At 37.7% G+C, this 15,890-nt stretch overlaps 1 protein-coding gene across 6 annotated transcripts in view; it reads left to right on the top strand.

The window, feature by feature from the left end:
- Nucleotides 1–15,890, top strand: part of gramd1bb (GRAM domain containing 1Bb) — an 89,060-nt gene that overhangs the window by 12,726 nt on the left and 60,444 nt on the right. For 3 of the 6 annotated variants that reach the window (XM_053234800.1, XM_053234801.1, XM_053234802.1), the window contains one exon: nt 13,080–13,151. In XM_053234800.1, coding sequence (XP_053090775.1) covers nt 13,144–13,151 — 8 coding nt within the window. In that variant the 5' untranslated portion in view covers nt 13,080–13,143. Of the gene's footprint in view, nt 1–1,666; nt 3,608–13,079; nt 13,158–15,890 lie in introns of those variants that run through there. The other 3 variants (XM_053234804.1, XM_053234805.1, XM_053234796.1) reach the window with 2 other exon arrangements.

Below are 15,890 nucleotides of genomic sequence, written 5' to 3'. Positions count from 1 at the left end.
CTCATTTTATTTTTGTGGCCTTCGTGTTATTTAGTTTCAGGTTATGCATCCGAATTACCTCCATAGTATTCTGTGCCATCTAAATTACAACATTGCCCCATTACAATTCTAATAAGTCTAAAATAAGTTAATATTAATGTTATACTTTTTTAATTTTCTTGCACTTGTGAAATCTCATTTTGTCTTTAACCCAGGTATTTACAGGGGAAACCCCTCAGTAGGCCGTACACAGATCAATCCAATATTAGAGATTTTTTTTCTTCCAGTTACCATGGGCAGCCCATTCAGATAGTCAGATCACTGTTTAAATATTATATGATGTTTGATGAATCAACATCGTTGTCAAATCTGGAGGCCAGAGGTGCAGCTGTTTGGCTTTAGACTCTCTGGATGATCCCGACTGATTTGTTTACACTGTCGGCCTTGTGTTTGCTCAGGCTGCGTGTTTGGGGTTTCCCCATTCACTATTGGTGCGCTGGCTCAATGTTCTCCTGCTGCTGGATAAAGATATAAATGACTTACTATCGAGCTACAGTGTGACTACATTTCCTTTTCCATTTATTTACTTTGCAGATGTTTTTATTCAAATACAACTGAGGCAGAATTTAATCCGAGCATCTAGCTGTTTGAGGACAGAACAACTATACAATTGCTGAGGAAAGACGTTTTCACCAGTTGACCAGGAGAAAGAATGGTTATCGGAACAACAGAATAAAAAGTAGCTATGCACAGTATTTCGAGATTGGGTTATATGTATGTTCACCATTCATAACCAATAGGCTAAACAAAGCAAAACAAAACTGCTGGTACAGATGACAGACTTTACACACCACCTACTCCCAGCCAATTGGGTGACTGCCAATGAGTACATATTTCTGTAAAACCTGCAAACTGGACATTGTATAAAGTATTATTACTGAAAAACAAGCAAAAAATAAAGAATAAACAAGAAAGCTAACAGTGAACAACCAAAATTTGATGATGCAGATGATTCCTGATCTCAAGAGCACAGTAAATTTATTGTATTTATGTATTTATTTTGAAGTCCAAGACCCACGGTATAATTATGAGGTTTTTTTGTTGTTGTTGTTTTGTATAGTCCTGTTTGGTTTGGAGCCTTTACAGTGAGATTTAAAAAAAAAAAAAAAAAAAAAAAAGGGCACTAATGTGCATTTTACAATAGCACCACAGTTTTTACCTCTGTGCATGTTAGCTTATTTTAATACATTTACATTTACAGCAGTTGGCAGATGTTTTGTAGCTTCCATCAGAATGACGAACATTGCTATGGATCCAGAATATCACTGTGGTGAAATGATTTCTAACATCCTCTACCATGAAAGAGAATCTTAGAGCAGTGTGTTCAGAGTGAGTTGGTGGTAGTGTAAGCTGAGAACAGTGAGATTCAGTTCACAGGCCAGGCCAGCACAGCTAAAGTATGAATGTGAAGTGTGTGTGTGTGTGTGCTTTTTTCTTTGTGGTTATATACGTGAATGTGTGAATTTGCAAGTGTCCTCTTGTCTGTGTGTTAGTGTGAATGCATGTTTGATAATGCCTTTATATTAGTGATGGGCATTTTGAGTCATTTCGTAGTCATAAAATAAGTGGCCAGACATGGTCTAGGTTAGAAATGATTTGCTTTACTTAATAGCACTGATTTATTAGCAAAAATAAATAAATAAAAATTATGGCTAAGTGGGAAAGAAACTAGGCAGCGGAATAAATTTGAATGAATTCCATTACTAATGAGCCTCTGGTTTTTTTTTTTACATCTTCAGACAAATTAAACATTAGCAGTAACACTACACTATGCTTTTTTATTGCATAAACTGACAGAAGCTGAAAATTGTGCTGGTTTCAGTTAGACTGATTCCTGAATGACTTCCTATACAATATATACTCACTATATGCTCACTACATGTAGCATAGCATATTGTCATTGCAGAACCTATGTAGTACAATACAGACCCAGTAGAACACTATTTATTAGGCTTGCATAAACATAAACAAGCTAGTATGTCTTAAGAGACAGTGGCATTCCATGGAGCCACTTCAGTATTTTAAGGGGAAACAAGATTAAGGCCTGTTTTTATGTTGCTTTGTGTCAGGTCAAAGAAAGCAATTTGTGAATTTAGGGTAGTAATGACTAATCAATTAGGTGTGGCATAACAATACATAACCATTAGCTGACTACTTTGTGCCCATCACTACTTTATACACCTCCTTATCCATAATTGTTCAGCTGTTGGTGTCTTGGATACCTGGCAAACCCTATCACTTTACTCTAACCTGTAGGCAGGGACAGCTGCTTGGGCCAGAAATTTAAGAAGAGGAGCATTGAGAAGAAAAGCCTCAGGGATTTACCCAAAGACACACACACACAAATAACACACCACTTAACCTTGCACCCATGTCATTTGGCTGACTCCTCTAGAGGGACAAGCATCAGACATACACACCACCAACACAAAGTCTGTATACCATGTACCCGGTGATGAGGTAACTCAGGTTAAATGCCACTCAAGGACTTAACCTACACTTAAGGACACCAGAAGTTCAGTCTTGTCCTTCTCAAGTCACCACGTGGCCTGGAATTTGAGTCCATCACTGCAGAGTTTCTGGAGGGTGCAAGAGCGGAAGCTAGGATCTCTATGTTATGTTATTGGGATTCCTGAGCGAGTGTGAATGTCTCCGACTCAGTCACTGACATTCAGGGAGGCCTGGAGTACTATTACACGGTCAGCTAGTGCTTATGCATGTTTTATCTGCTGTGAGGTGAAACAAGAGTCCTGCTGTGTCACCTGATACATTTGCTCCATTGCTCGAGCCCTGACAGCAAGCCTCCTGTGGCTCGCACGCACTATCCGTCCGTTCATCTATCTATCAAGTCCTCCATCAAAAAAGGGACAATTCTGGGACAAATCAAAAGACTTAAGGTGATATGTGACTCTTGATCAATTGCCACCTTCAGCAGAGGTTACAGTCAAGGGATCATCTTAGAGAGAGGAGAACTTTGGTAGGAGCTGTGCTGATAAGATGGTGAGGATTTCATAGTGTCTAGCAGCAACAACGGGATCAATCAACAGGGAGTCATCTAGATACACATTTTGTTGGAATCAACCAGCTTGGCAGAGACACTTCTCTGAAAAGGATCATCTGGATCTACAATAACGCTTGTGTTCCTTTGTTACCCAGCCAGCTTATTAGCAAGTATACCATCAGTAGCAACTCTGACGTCAACACCATTGTTGAGCATGACAGACACTCTGCGGCCACCATCTCTCCGGGTGCAGGTCCCAAGGGATGATCCCAGCTCAGCTTGGTCCAGCTCCTCCACGCCCACCTTGAGGCGGCGCCGACTGAAGATGCGGCGAACAAAGAAGGCTCCAAGTGAGTGCCTGGAGAATGGATCCCTGAGGCATTCAGGCTCTCGCTTAGCCTCCAAGGAGTATCTACAACTTCCCGCCATTGAGATCACGCCATCCAGTGATGAGGACGCTCCATGGTCCAACTGTTCCACGCCCAGCGCCTCGCCACGACGCAAACGCTTTCTGATACGCAAGTGGCTGAAGGTGCGAGAGAAGAAGGAGCCAGACAACGAAAGCAGGTTGGTCTTAGAGTGACATCCTAGTGGACATACAAGCTCTATTTTTCAACCTTTCTTCTTTGAGTAAAGTGAATACTGGTGTCATTTTATCAGTACTTCCCTTGATCTCTTAAAATTCTAATAAAATTAATTATATTAAAAAAGTTAAATATTGCTTAAACTGTCATATGGTATGCTTCCGTACAAAAAGTTTATGTGAATTTCCAAAGGTTGGATAACATGTTACAATCATGCTTACAAATGTTCAAAATATATATACTACCATGACACCCTATTTTGACATTCAGTATGGTATACAGTTCGGGGCGTAGCTTGGGAATATGTATGTACTTCCTCATCATTTATTCAGAGATCATATTGCAATTACTCTATTATTTAATGGTGCATCAACTTTTCCTCATTAACTGCTTCATCCAAGCGTAAAGTCTTTTATGACATGCAGACAGTTTTATGTTAAAATTTTTGGTGAGCCAGTTTAGGTCCTCAAGAGTAATTTCATAACTGGCACAATAAAAAAGTAGTAGGAAATGCCACCATAGTGATTTCAGATAGTGGACTGTATGAATCTGTTTGCTGAGAAAGCTGGCTTAATGCATTAAAATGGCCATAATGCGTAGCGATGCCACCTCACAGCTACAGGGTCCCTGACTCATTCCTCAGATTGGGTTGCTGTCTATATGGGGATATGTCCAGGTTCTTTGGTTTCCTCCCAAAAGCGTGATAGTGGGTGAAATGACTATGCTGAATTTGCCCCTTGCTATTAATGATTGTGTGAATGTGCATTGTAATGGACTGACATCCCAACCAGGTTGTATTCCCACCTCACACCCAGTGTTTAATTGCATTTATTTGGGCTCCATGATGTTTCAGTTAGTGTGAACAGCTACAGATCCTACAATCAGTGATCCTACAATCACTTGCAGTGGGACTCTAATATGAAACCAGATTAGCAGATGAAGAGATCAGTTGAATGCTGAGTTTTGAATGTAGGAAAACGTAGGAAGTTGAATTTGAAGGTAGGTCTATTTTCTTGGAAACCCCTTGGGAAAACTGTACATGTATTCCTCAGTTTGATGAATGAATGAGACAGAATCTTGTTTTTTATCATAGTGGCAGAGTAGCTGAACACTCAGAGGAGTGCTCAAGTGCTAACTGCCCTCTTTTGCATACATGAGCTCACAGATGCTCACAATTGGCTAGTGTGGCTTTCACTGAGAAAATCTGCAGTTATAAAAGTGTAGAAGTAACTATTGGCAATACATAAACGTTAGAAACATGGGCGGCATGGTGGTACTGTGGGTAGCACTGTTGCCTCAGAGCTTCAAGGTCACTGGTTCAATCAAGGTCACTGGTTACTTTCTTCGTGGAGTTTGGGTTTTCTCCGGATTCTGTGGTTTCCTCCCACCTTCCAAAAACATGCTAGTAGTTGGATTGGTGACCTTAAATGGCACCTAGGTGTGAATGAGTATGTGAATGTCTATGCTCCTGTTGCCATGTATTCCCTTGCTCCTGGGAGATGCTCTGGATCCACCATCATCCTGATCAGGAAAGGATGAAAAAAATTACAAAGTTAAGGGTAGAGTTAGCTTTCTTACCTTTTATTACAACTTCATTAATATGGTATTGAACAAAAGTCATAATTTGTTCAAATTTATCAGGGTCTTCACTCTTAGAACAAAAGGCTAAATCTTTGACCTCAAATGGTTCTTCATATTTTTCCTGTCTAGGAGAACTCATTGAAGGATCCCTACACCTGAGTTTGCCAGAGATGTTCATAGTAGAACAATTTTAGAGAACTATATAAAAAGAACCCTCAGGTAAACCATTTTTTGACAAAGATATCGGTCCTGCCTGTTGTTGATAAATGCCAGTGGTGACGTTTTTCAAAGCGAGTAGGTAGTCAGTTGAGTCATCAGTGTCCCAATGTGTAGTGAGCCAGGGTCCTTACCAGTGCCCGAACTAGTGTAAACGATATACTGATTCACGCCCTAGGGAGCTAGGGAGCTGATTGAGATGCGCCCATTGTCATTAGATCTTAGTCACGTCTTGGTTTGATCATAGCTCCACCCTATCACCAGTAGGTCTTTAGTTACCCCGACTTTTCATTAGTAATCCCAGATGTTCTTTGTTTAACTGCGTGTATAAATAGCCCTTGTCTGCCCTATTCCTTTGTGTGGTTTTGCTCATAAGTTGTTGGATCTCAGGTTTTCTGCTTGTTAGTCTGTTTCCCATGTTTTTGTTTTGTTTTGTTTTGTTTTGTTTATACCACACCTCTTATACCACAGCAATTTTCCAATTTTTTTTATTTAAAAATGACATGTCGTACCTTTTATCTGTTGGTCAGTTTTGGGCAAAGAACAACAATACAACACAACAATTATTCCAAATGTATCTTTTTCCAGAGTTATACCAGGATTGTGTTAACTCATCTTCGGTCTCGGCCAAATCTTTATCTGGAGCAGGAAAGCTGACCCTTTACTCACCCCATCCTCTCGTATTTCTTGTTCCTGATGGTTAAAATTTAAAGCCTGTGTTTCGTCCATCCCCATGAAGCATGACTTCAGGTTACGGATGACTGGAGAGTCATGACTCCGTGACTGTAGTGTACATATACAAAGTCAGCAAAGAGTGTTCACCTCGAGCCCTGAGGAAGCATGTGTCAGCCACAATATACAGTAAGTGTTTTGTAGAGTGCGAGGCATTTAACCAGGTTACAGTTTAACTCCTGTAGGCATCTGGTACAGAGCTCTGTCCCAGTGGCTCAGTGCTAATAAACACTTAGCCACGATTAGAGGTTAGTAACGGGAATCTTGAATTAGGAACTTTACAGTATTCAGAAGAACTCTTCACTCTTCAAATCCTCCATTATGCTGTATAATGTGGGTGTCATACACAAAGGTGTGTCGGGAGATATTTATGAGTGAATAAAATATTTAAGATTTGAATTTGAATTTAAAATGTCATTGTATAAGGTCATGGAAAGTTTGCATGGCCATGAACTTTCCATAACTGCATACATAAATGTGCACATGCAAATTGTATAATACAGGATAATAGTTTGTTACGGATTCCCCCTTTGCCTCATGGTTGCCATAGCGACTAGCGTCATGTGTTCACGTTTCTGTTATGATCCTGTCTCCGCCCCCTTCTTGTCATTGGTGTATTACCTGATGGTGTGCACCTGTTTCGTATTAGTTCATGATTAGTTTGCCTATTTATACCCTGTCATGTCTGCGAGACTTTGCAATGTCTTATCGTCCGATTCTTTGGTTCCATGTCTTAGTTCTGTGTACTTCCTGCTTTTAATCTCTGCTTGTTTATTTGTTTTAAAATTATGGATTGCCCTATGTTGAGCCTGTCTACCCTTGTTTTGTCTCTATCTTACTATTTTTACTGGAATATAGTAAGATAGAGACAAAACAAGGGTAGACAGGCTCAACATAGGGCCTATGGGGCCTAACTCTGAGTTTCTGCACTTGTGTCCTGCCTCCATGAGCCACATGTTTATTATTGCACATTTAGGCTATATACTATATCAGTTGCTATTAACCTGTTGTATATTGATTATGGAAGGAATAAATCATGACAGGGTGTGCTGTTACAGGAAAATAATTAACAACAGGTGTGGTGTGGTGTGGTGTGGCCCAGCGTCAAGCCGAGTTACTGTTACCACCACAAAGCTGATTATTTTCCAATAATAGCAAGTCCTGAAGTGTTTTCTTGCTCTTATGCCACAGCAATTTGCCAACTGTTGCATGTAATTATTAAAGAACAACATATCATACTTTTTATTTATTTATAGTTACATTTAATGTTGTGGAACATCCTCAGAACAAATTAGTTCCTGTTATCATTTGCATTATAACAGCTATAAACAGTAACTCCCTCACCAGCCTTTTTCTCTCTTTCTCTTTATGTTCTCTCTCTCTCTTTCTTTTTCTCTTTCTGTTACTTTAGAAATGACAACGTATTCAAACAAGCATATTAGAGAAAATTAATCAACACCTTCTGATCAGTCAGAATCTGCAGTAGAGAAAAATGATGTATAAATGTTGTTAATATTATATAAACTTGGTCAGATTCATTTCAGATAGATAATACATGTCTTATTCTACACACATGCACTCTACTGTTTTTCTTTTCGGGTTCTGCAGGGTCTCCAGTGAGCTATCACTCATAAGGCGTGTGTGTGCGTGCGTGTGTGTGTAAGTGTGAAGGTCTGACTGATTGATTGCAAGACAACAGCTGGTTTACATAACAGGCCAGTGAGCTCTATTAATCTCTCCTGTCAATTATTGATGAGATGGAGCAAGAGATATTAATCAGAGAGAGAAAAAAAAGAGAAGGGGGGGGGGGGGGGGGGGGGGGGACTATTTTTGCTTATGTCAGAGTGATGTAACGAAAGCACACTTTTTAAGTCCCAGTGATTTATTAAATATTAATAACATACCCTCTGACAACTGGGTCATAAATCATTTATGTTGAGTTCCACACGTATGGTGACTTCTTATATCCAGCATTTATACAGTGCACTCCAGAAGTATTGGCACCCTCCATGGAAATTGGTTGTATAAAATAAACACAAAATATTGAAAATTTCAGCAAAACAATATTTAAAAAAATCTAAATTGTTCTCATCAGAACTATGTTTTCCAAGTTTGCATTATCAATGCAAACAAATTGTGATTCTTGAAAAATATAAATTTAATTTGTTCCCAAGGAACTGTATTGTTCACCTTCATCCATGTACTGTTTCCCTGAGGTATGAATATAAGGTTGCACACATGTAAAATCTTTTTGTCGTCTATAATCAAAGACATTTTCAAAGCAAATGAGACATTTGTTCAGCTCACCTCAACAGCCCGTTTGTATGAAGGGTGCCAATAATTCTGGAGCACTGTGTATAAGTGCTGGATATAAAAACTCACCACAAGGGTATTGATTATTTCTCTAGTGGTATCATTAATACCTTCTTATTCAAGTTTAAAGTCTCTGGTATCATACTGTTGCACTAAATTTAGATACTGCATTATGTGCACTTTGTTTTATAGGAGTATATATATATATTATGGCTGATTCGTAGTGTGTGGTATGTGGATAAGGAGCAGGACTGTCTCTTATCTCTGGAACCTGCAGTGTCTGCTCAAATAGGTTACACTTCTACTCGCACTGCCATCGTCCCAGACGCTCAGGAGTCTGCCTCTCTTTGATAAGAGAGAGTTGTTAGGCTATTTTTGAGATCAGGGAGAGGTTTGTCTGTCAGTGCTGTGGTGTACTAGATCCAGTCTTGTGAATATTCTCGATACAGACACCCTTGTTGCAGCTTGAGTGGTGTTATACTGTGGCATAGTTCAAGAAAGATACTGGCAGATTTGTCCTAGCCATTCTGAAAGCTAATCTGCAGATTATTGTATATCTAAATAGACATCACTAAATTTAAAGGTGCTGTTGAATGGTTAATGATTTGTGTGGGTTTATGGTGATCAAACTCAGATCGTTCTTTTAGTGATTAACAGCTTTTGGACTGAAACTGCAGTGTATAAGCAGATTTAAGGACACACTGAGGAGGGTCGGACCATGTACTGAAGTTTACAGATGGAAATGGAATCTAGTCCAAGTCTAGAGCTGGTGAAGGAGCCAATTCAAGGTTCAAGGTTTATTGTCATTGTCAAGGACAAAGAAATTGTAAATTGCGATTATACAGATCGTCTCCAGTCATCATGTGATCAGATATCTTGCTGGTGAAAATGTGCTTGCGTGTATGGATGAGCCAATCCAGTACTGAGAACCCTGGATACACTGGCCTAAAATGGTGGATTGGTATTGAATCAGAGCTGACATGTTTTCCAATTCAATCCAATCCACTGATGTATGGATGAAGGCAGATTTATAGCTCAGCAGTGCATTGCGTGAGGCCTAAAAGCACCTTTTTTTGGAAGACACAACATTTGGAAGAACATTTTACCACACTTCCTCAACATATATATATATATATATATATATATATATATATATATATATATATGTATATATATATATATAAATAAGTATATATATATATATATATATATATATATATATATATATATATATATATATATATATATACTATATATATGTGTATGTATGTATGTGTGTATGTGTGTGTATATATATATATATATATATATATATATATATATATATATATTATAATCAATTATAAATGATTTATGATTGTTGACCTCGATTTATTTGGATCATCCAATCATTACACCCCTGCCCAATACCATCCCTACTCCATCCCTCATTTTATAAATTATTTCCATATTCTTCAAAAATGTGTGCCAGTATTTAAAGTGATTTGTTTCTCATTACTGTGCAAAATGTATTTGACAATATTTTTGTAGTACCTTCACAAAGTTTTATTAAATTTTAATTCAGGTGAGACTGAAATATATCCATGCACTCTATAGATTATGGGCACTCACTATATACTATGGCAAATATATTGTAATTTGTGTTTCTAGTGTGAAATCATGTATGTGATGTCATAAACATAAGTCTTTATATTAACATTAATGTTATTACTGTCCTCTGGGAATACTGCAAAGTAAAAATGTTAATGCAATACCAAGTCCACTCCTTCGTTTAGTCTTCTGTTGTGTCTGATGCATAATTAACACAAGTTTCTTAAACCTGAATGGCCAGTCAGGTCAAACTGCTAAGGGTTAAAGCCTCTGTCGCCTCAACATCCTGGAAAAAAAACAAGTGTGACATTAAAGAAGCCTAAACTATGAATAATTCACCGTCTTCACACTGTGTCGACTCTCTGACTGTTTTGTTGCGCAGAGCCTTGTATATACACTCACACTCTTTCTCTCACTTGCACCATCCATACTAAATCACTTTCAGATAAACAGATGGAGAAATGCAGGGATACAACATTCGCTCAGAAATTCTTATACAGTTGTGTTCTTGCAAAGCTCAGACCTCCGCACCGTCATGTTAGCATTCATGAGTATTAATGATCTTCGACATCAGTGGGAAGTCCTTAAAGTTGCACCTGCCAAAACCTGAGCTTTGCTAAGCCATTGCTAGACTGTTGTGTTGGAAATTGTGTACGTTTAAAGAAATTGATTGCCATGCCACTAATTTCAGCTGCTTGAAGACCTGAGAATCAGTGACACCCCAAATTCTCAACCACAGACTTTCCTGAGCAGAAATATGTTTCCTTTTTGCATGTATCTTCAGTTCTAGCATTCTAAATAAGGGAGAAAATCGCATTTAAACATTTAATTTAAATTCCACTGAAAGATACCTCACCTTCTTCTACATTTATAACCTAAATTACTGCAAAAACAACACTACTGCTGTAATGTTAAAGGATTATAAGTTAATAATGGCAGATATCACTCTGATTATCAGCATCATCTACATCACTCTCTGTGTCAACAGCTGAAGAAAAGTCACTCACGACGTTTAAACGCAAGCCTCATCGTCGTCTCTTCGCTCGACTGATCACTGTTCACGCTAACATCGACGAGGAAATAATCGCTGATTCATTCCCTCACTTCTGTCCTGTTGGCTGAAGTCGTTGTTATTAATGTTTTTTATTAGGATATTATAAGTCTTTGTCTGCTGTCATCTGTACAGAGAGAGAGTGTGTGTTGGCACTTTTCTTTGTTTTGATGATGACGTGACAGCACAGGAGCATCGCAGACATTTTGACTAAATCGATGTCTGTTCTAATAACTTGATCTAGTAGTAGTGTAGTATTGGAATTTATTTTGAATCAACATTCACTGTGAGAGGAAATCACACTTAGCGTAGAATGTAACTTAATTAAAAACATTTCCACACTTTCTCGGTAAAATATATTTATGTTTTCTTCAAGTAGAGATGTCAGTGAATGTTGTAGGTCCTATTTTTTGTCATTTTTGGCTGTTTGCTAGAATTCAGTGCAACATCTGGTGGGTTTTCCCAGACCACCACATCCATATACAAGAGATCTCATTACATAGAAGTCATGTTTCACCAACTTTCCCTTTTGATGTGAATCCGGAATAATGGTGATAATCCAAGCACAGCTGATAAAGTGTCTTATAGAGGAAGAGGCTTTGAGCATAAGATCTTTGTGTAATTTTTGTGTGAGCCTAATCACCTGTTCTTTATTGCATGATTTCTGTAATCTCAGTAATAAACAGTAAGTAATAAACTCATACTGACTCAAATGACGTCCTCACACGTTGTTGTTTTAACAGTCGGTTATTGGCAGGTTGTGCTAGAGTGACAGCTGGGGAGCTTATTATTATTCAGTGGATCGTAAGTTTAGGAAATATGAACACAACTTCAGCATGTAGTGTGCATTGTAATGTTATTGAGCAATCCACAATCACTTGTCCCTTTAAGTGCAATGTGTTTCTATTTTAAATTTACATTTGTAAATATGGACTGCAATTTTATCACCGCTATTTAACAGAAATGTTTAGATAAAAATGAGAGTACATAGATTAATGATGCTATTTGAATCATATGAATATTCATGAAATGATTCTGGGTGAGACAGACTTCCATCCATACAAGCAAAAGAGAACAGTCCTTTTCTCCCCAATTAAATTAATATGAACCAATCGACATGTGAATCTGGAATGATTGACAGTTGTGTAGGTGTTTTGAACTCACTGATGTTAACTGACCCCTCTGCAAACCCCGCCCTCTTACCCCCCTTTCACATTAATAATCTTCTGGCTGGTGCTCTTGTCTCGACTTAAATTTTTTAAAAATTCAGGCAAATTGTGACCAAATAACAATAATAATAATAATAACAATAATAATAATAATAAAATGATTAAATAGGCCAATGACAAAGTGGCATATGTAAGCCTTTACAAATGTCATTATATTTTACTTTTATATTTTATTTGATATTATATTTTACTTTAATATATACTAGTTATAATTGACTTTTATAACTATAGTACTTATATACTTATATAGTAGTTAGACATATTTTACTTATAAATTAGTGTAGTCGTATACTAAATACTTCTGTAGTTATACTAATATTTTTGACTGTATATTGATGAAAAATGACAGATATTAATTAATTTTTTTTTTTTTGAGAAATACGTGACCATTTTCAGTATTTTTTTTTTTTCTAAAGAGTGTCCAGCTTTGTGGACATTTGAAATACAACCTGAACTCGGATGCTGAGTAATACATGTAGGAGTGTGACAGCGCCCTCTGGTGACCAATTAATGTGACACACACCCACACACACACACACACACACACACACACACAGGACACAACTTTTTTTCCTGCAAACATCTGCCCTTCCTCTTATTTGCATTGATGAAATGAGATATGAATGATCTAATGTTGTTAACATGTTTAAGCTGCATAACTGAAGGTGCACATTATTACCACTGTTAAAAATTGATCATCATGGTGATAATATGATTGACAGGTGTGTGTTTCTCTGTCACAGCAGTCAGCCGAGCAGCCAGCAGAGCAGCCATGATGACGACTCCTCTCGCTTCCTGACTCCGTTTATGCGCAGGTAGAGGTAAACCTTCTGCCTGAGTGTGTGTGTGTGAGAGTGTGTGTGCGAGAGAGCCTACGAGAAAGTGAAAGAAAGAGAAAGAAACAGATTGAGAAAACTTTCAATGAAAGTGTTTTAGTAGTCAGAGCTGTTGTTCAATAAATTTTTGCTGGACTGTCTTTCTTATACAGCTCTGCTGTGTACATGAAAGACGTTATAACATTTTAACTGTACATATAGTGTACAGGATGGCGGCCATGACGGTGGTCATTTTAAGACGAGATGTGAACAGAGCATCATTAGGCTGCTCAAGTATGTTTGCCTGAATAGTTATAGCTGTGAAATTGCTACCATTTTGAAGGAAAGATGCTGGTCAGGGGTATTTCAGCTCTGACCTGCCCTCTAGTGGACATCCATATTAATATGAAGAAGTGCAGGTAAGTGTGTGAGCAGTGTTGCTCGTATAGGGATGTCTTTATCCTATAATTTCCATTATCAGTACAATATCATTAGTATGAGAGCCATTTTAGTGTCTGAGTTATGAGACACTTCAGAAGCATGATGGCTGGGTGCTTTAAATCAAGTTATGTCTTTATGTTATATTTACTAGGAATGTGCATTTTTGGTCATTTTGTCATCTTGAGCTCTAGTCAGAGGAAATGAGTAAGTTCTCTAATAACCATAGGTGGTGGAATGATTTATTCTGCCCTCAATAAAAGTTTAATGATTTTCCTCCTCAATAAAACCTAATGGTGTTCAGTCGTTGGCAGATAGACGTGTTGTCTGGTTAGCGTCTCGGTGATGGAACACTGTAATTCGCAGTTGCAGTAACAACGCCATTCTTATGTTAACCAGCATTTTATGTAAAATGGCTTCACTGGGATCACATGAACTGAGTATATTTTGCTGGGCTAATAAACATTGTTTGACTGTACAGACTAGTAGCATATGTTTATACTAATCCGCTGGTCAATGCAGACTTTTGTGTAAGGAATAAAACACTTAGAGTGTGCTGTTGTAAGAAAATAATCAGCGGTAGAGTGGTGTGATGCGGCCTGATGTGAAACTGAGTTACTGTTACCACCCTGAAGTTGAACCTTTTAGTATAACAGCACATCCTGATGAGTTTTATTCATATTAGAGCAGAATAATTTCGCAGCAAATATTCATTAAAGAATGCCATGTTGTATTTATATTCAATATAATATTGTGGAGCATCTGCAAAACGAGTTTCTGTTATCATTTACATTATACCAGCTATAAACAGGCTCCCTACTGAAGTTAATAAGGGAAAAAAAACATATTTGTCATGTTACCAGGGGAAAAAAAAAATCAGAAGCACAAAGTTCTTTGTCGTGAAGAATTTCAGTATTTCAGTAACAATGGAGACTCCTTCTAAATAAGATAAAGAAATATCTCATCTCTTAGACCTTTTACTTCATTAAATATCAACAGGGTTCTTGATAAGATAATGATAATGATACTGGAGACTCCTTCCAAACATGCTAAATAAATGTCTCCTAACCGAAAACATCACCTTATTCTGCTCTTTGAGTCCCTGTGAAAGAACAAGTGCTAATATGTTATACTTTCTATAGTAATGACTTTCATGTGAATAATAATAATATTATAATAATGTCTCTTCAACATATGTATCAATGATTATACCTTTCTCTTCATTAAATAACAACATGTTTTTTAATCTGTTTAACATTGAGCTTAGATAATGAACTGACACTGGAGACTCCTTACAAAAATGCTAAATAAACATCTAACAGAAAGCTTCACCATATCAACAGTCTATTAGAACAAGTGCTTTAATAAAACCTGTGATTTGAATTAAAGCAAATTATTAAATTAGAGCTGCTGTTGTAGATGAACACCTTCTGACCAATCAGAATCACGAATTCAACAGCACCGTGGTGTAAATTTACTTATGTCATGCTGAGAAAGCACAGAAATGAAGCTGACACGTGTCACATGTGTAATACGTTATAAATGAAATAAATGAACATTGATTTATGAACACATTGGTTATATCGTAATACTCCTGCATTTGTGTGCAAGGTGTACGTCGTGGCAGTTTTACACGATTAGATGCAGTGTCTCAGGCCAGTTTCAGCACCGATACAGATACTGAGTGTCGCCTCTGGACGTTCCTATACTCGTGTAGTAGCTGTGTGCACAAAATAAAGTCAACTCCGTGGTAGTGGATGGTGTTTTCCCAGGCAACTTTCCTTCCAGCTTTTCAGCTCCAGAGCTTTAGGCTAACCCGCACCCTGAGTGAACTTGTACTGGGGCTGAGTGTGCTTTTACAGTGGAAAGCTGCCATTAACCTGCAGTTTAGTTTAAAAATAAACTGTTTCTCTGTGTGGAAAACCTACAATTATGGTTGAACATTTAACTCAGCTTCTTGTGACTAATGTAAGACCTGATGTGCCTTAGTTTGAAACAATTTGACCACAACATCTGTTTTAGGTTAGGAATAAAAGACGATGGGACATGATCTTATAGGGAAAAAAATCAGCAGTGGGGTGGTGTGTTGATTATTGTTCCTACAACACTTAACGTAGTGTTTCATTACTCTTATAGCACGGCAATTTGTCGGTTTTTATTTTTTTTTAATATCTTCCAGAACGACATGGATACTTTGTGACCGTTTACAGTTACATTTAATGTTGTGGATTTAATGTCTGTGAAGTTAGTTCCTGTTATGATCTGTTATAAGATATAAACAGTTACTTCCTCACCAGTATC

Source organism: Pangasianodon hypophthalmus, chromosome 6, assembly GCF_027358585.1.
Source record: "Pangasianodon hypophthalmus isolate fPanHyp1 chromosome 6, fPanHyp1.pri, whole genome shotgun sequence".
Taxonomy (NCBI): Eukaryota; Metazoa; Chordata; class Actinopteri; order Siluriformes; family Pangasiidae; genus Pangasianodon; species Pangasianodon hypophthalmus.
This window is presented reverse-complemented; position numbering and strand designations above follow the sequence as displayed.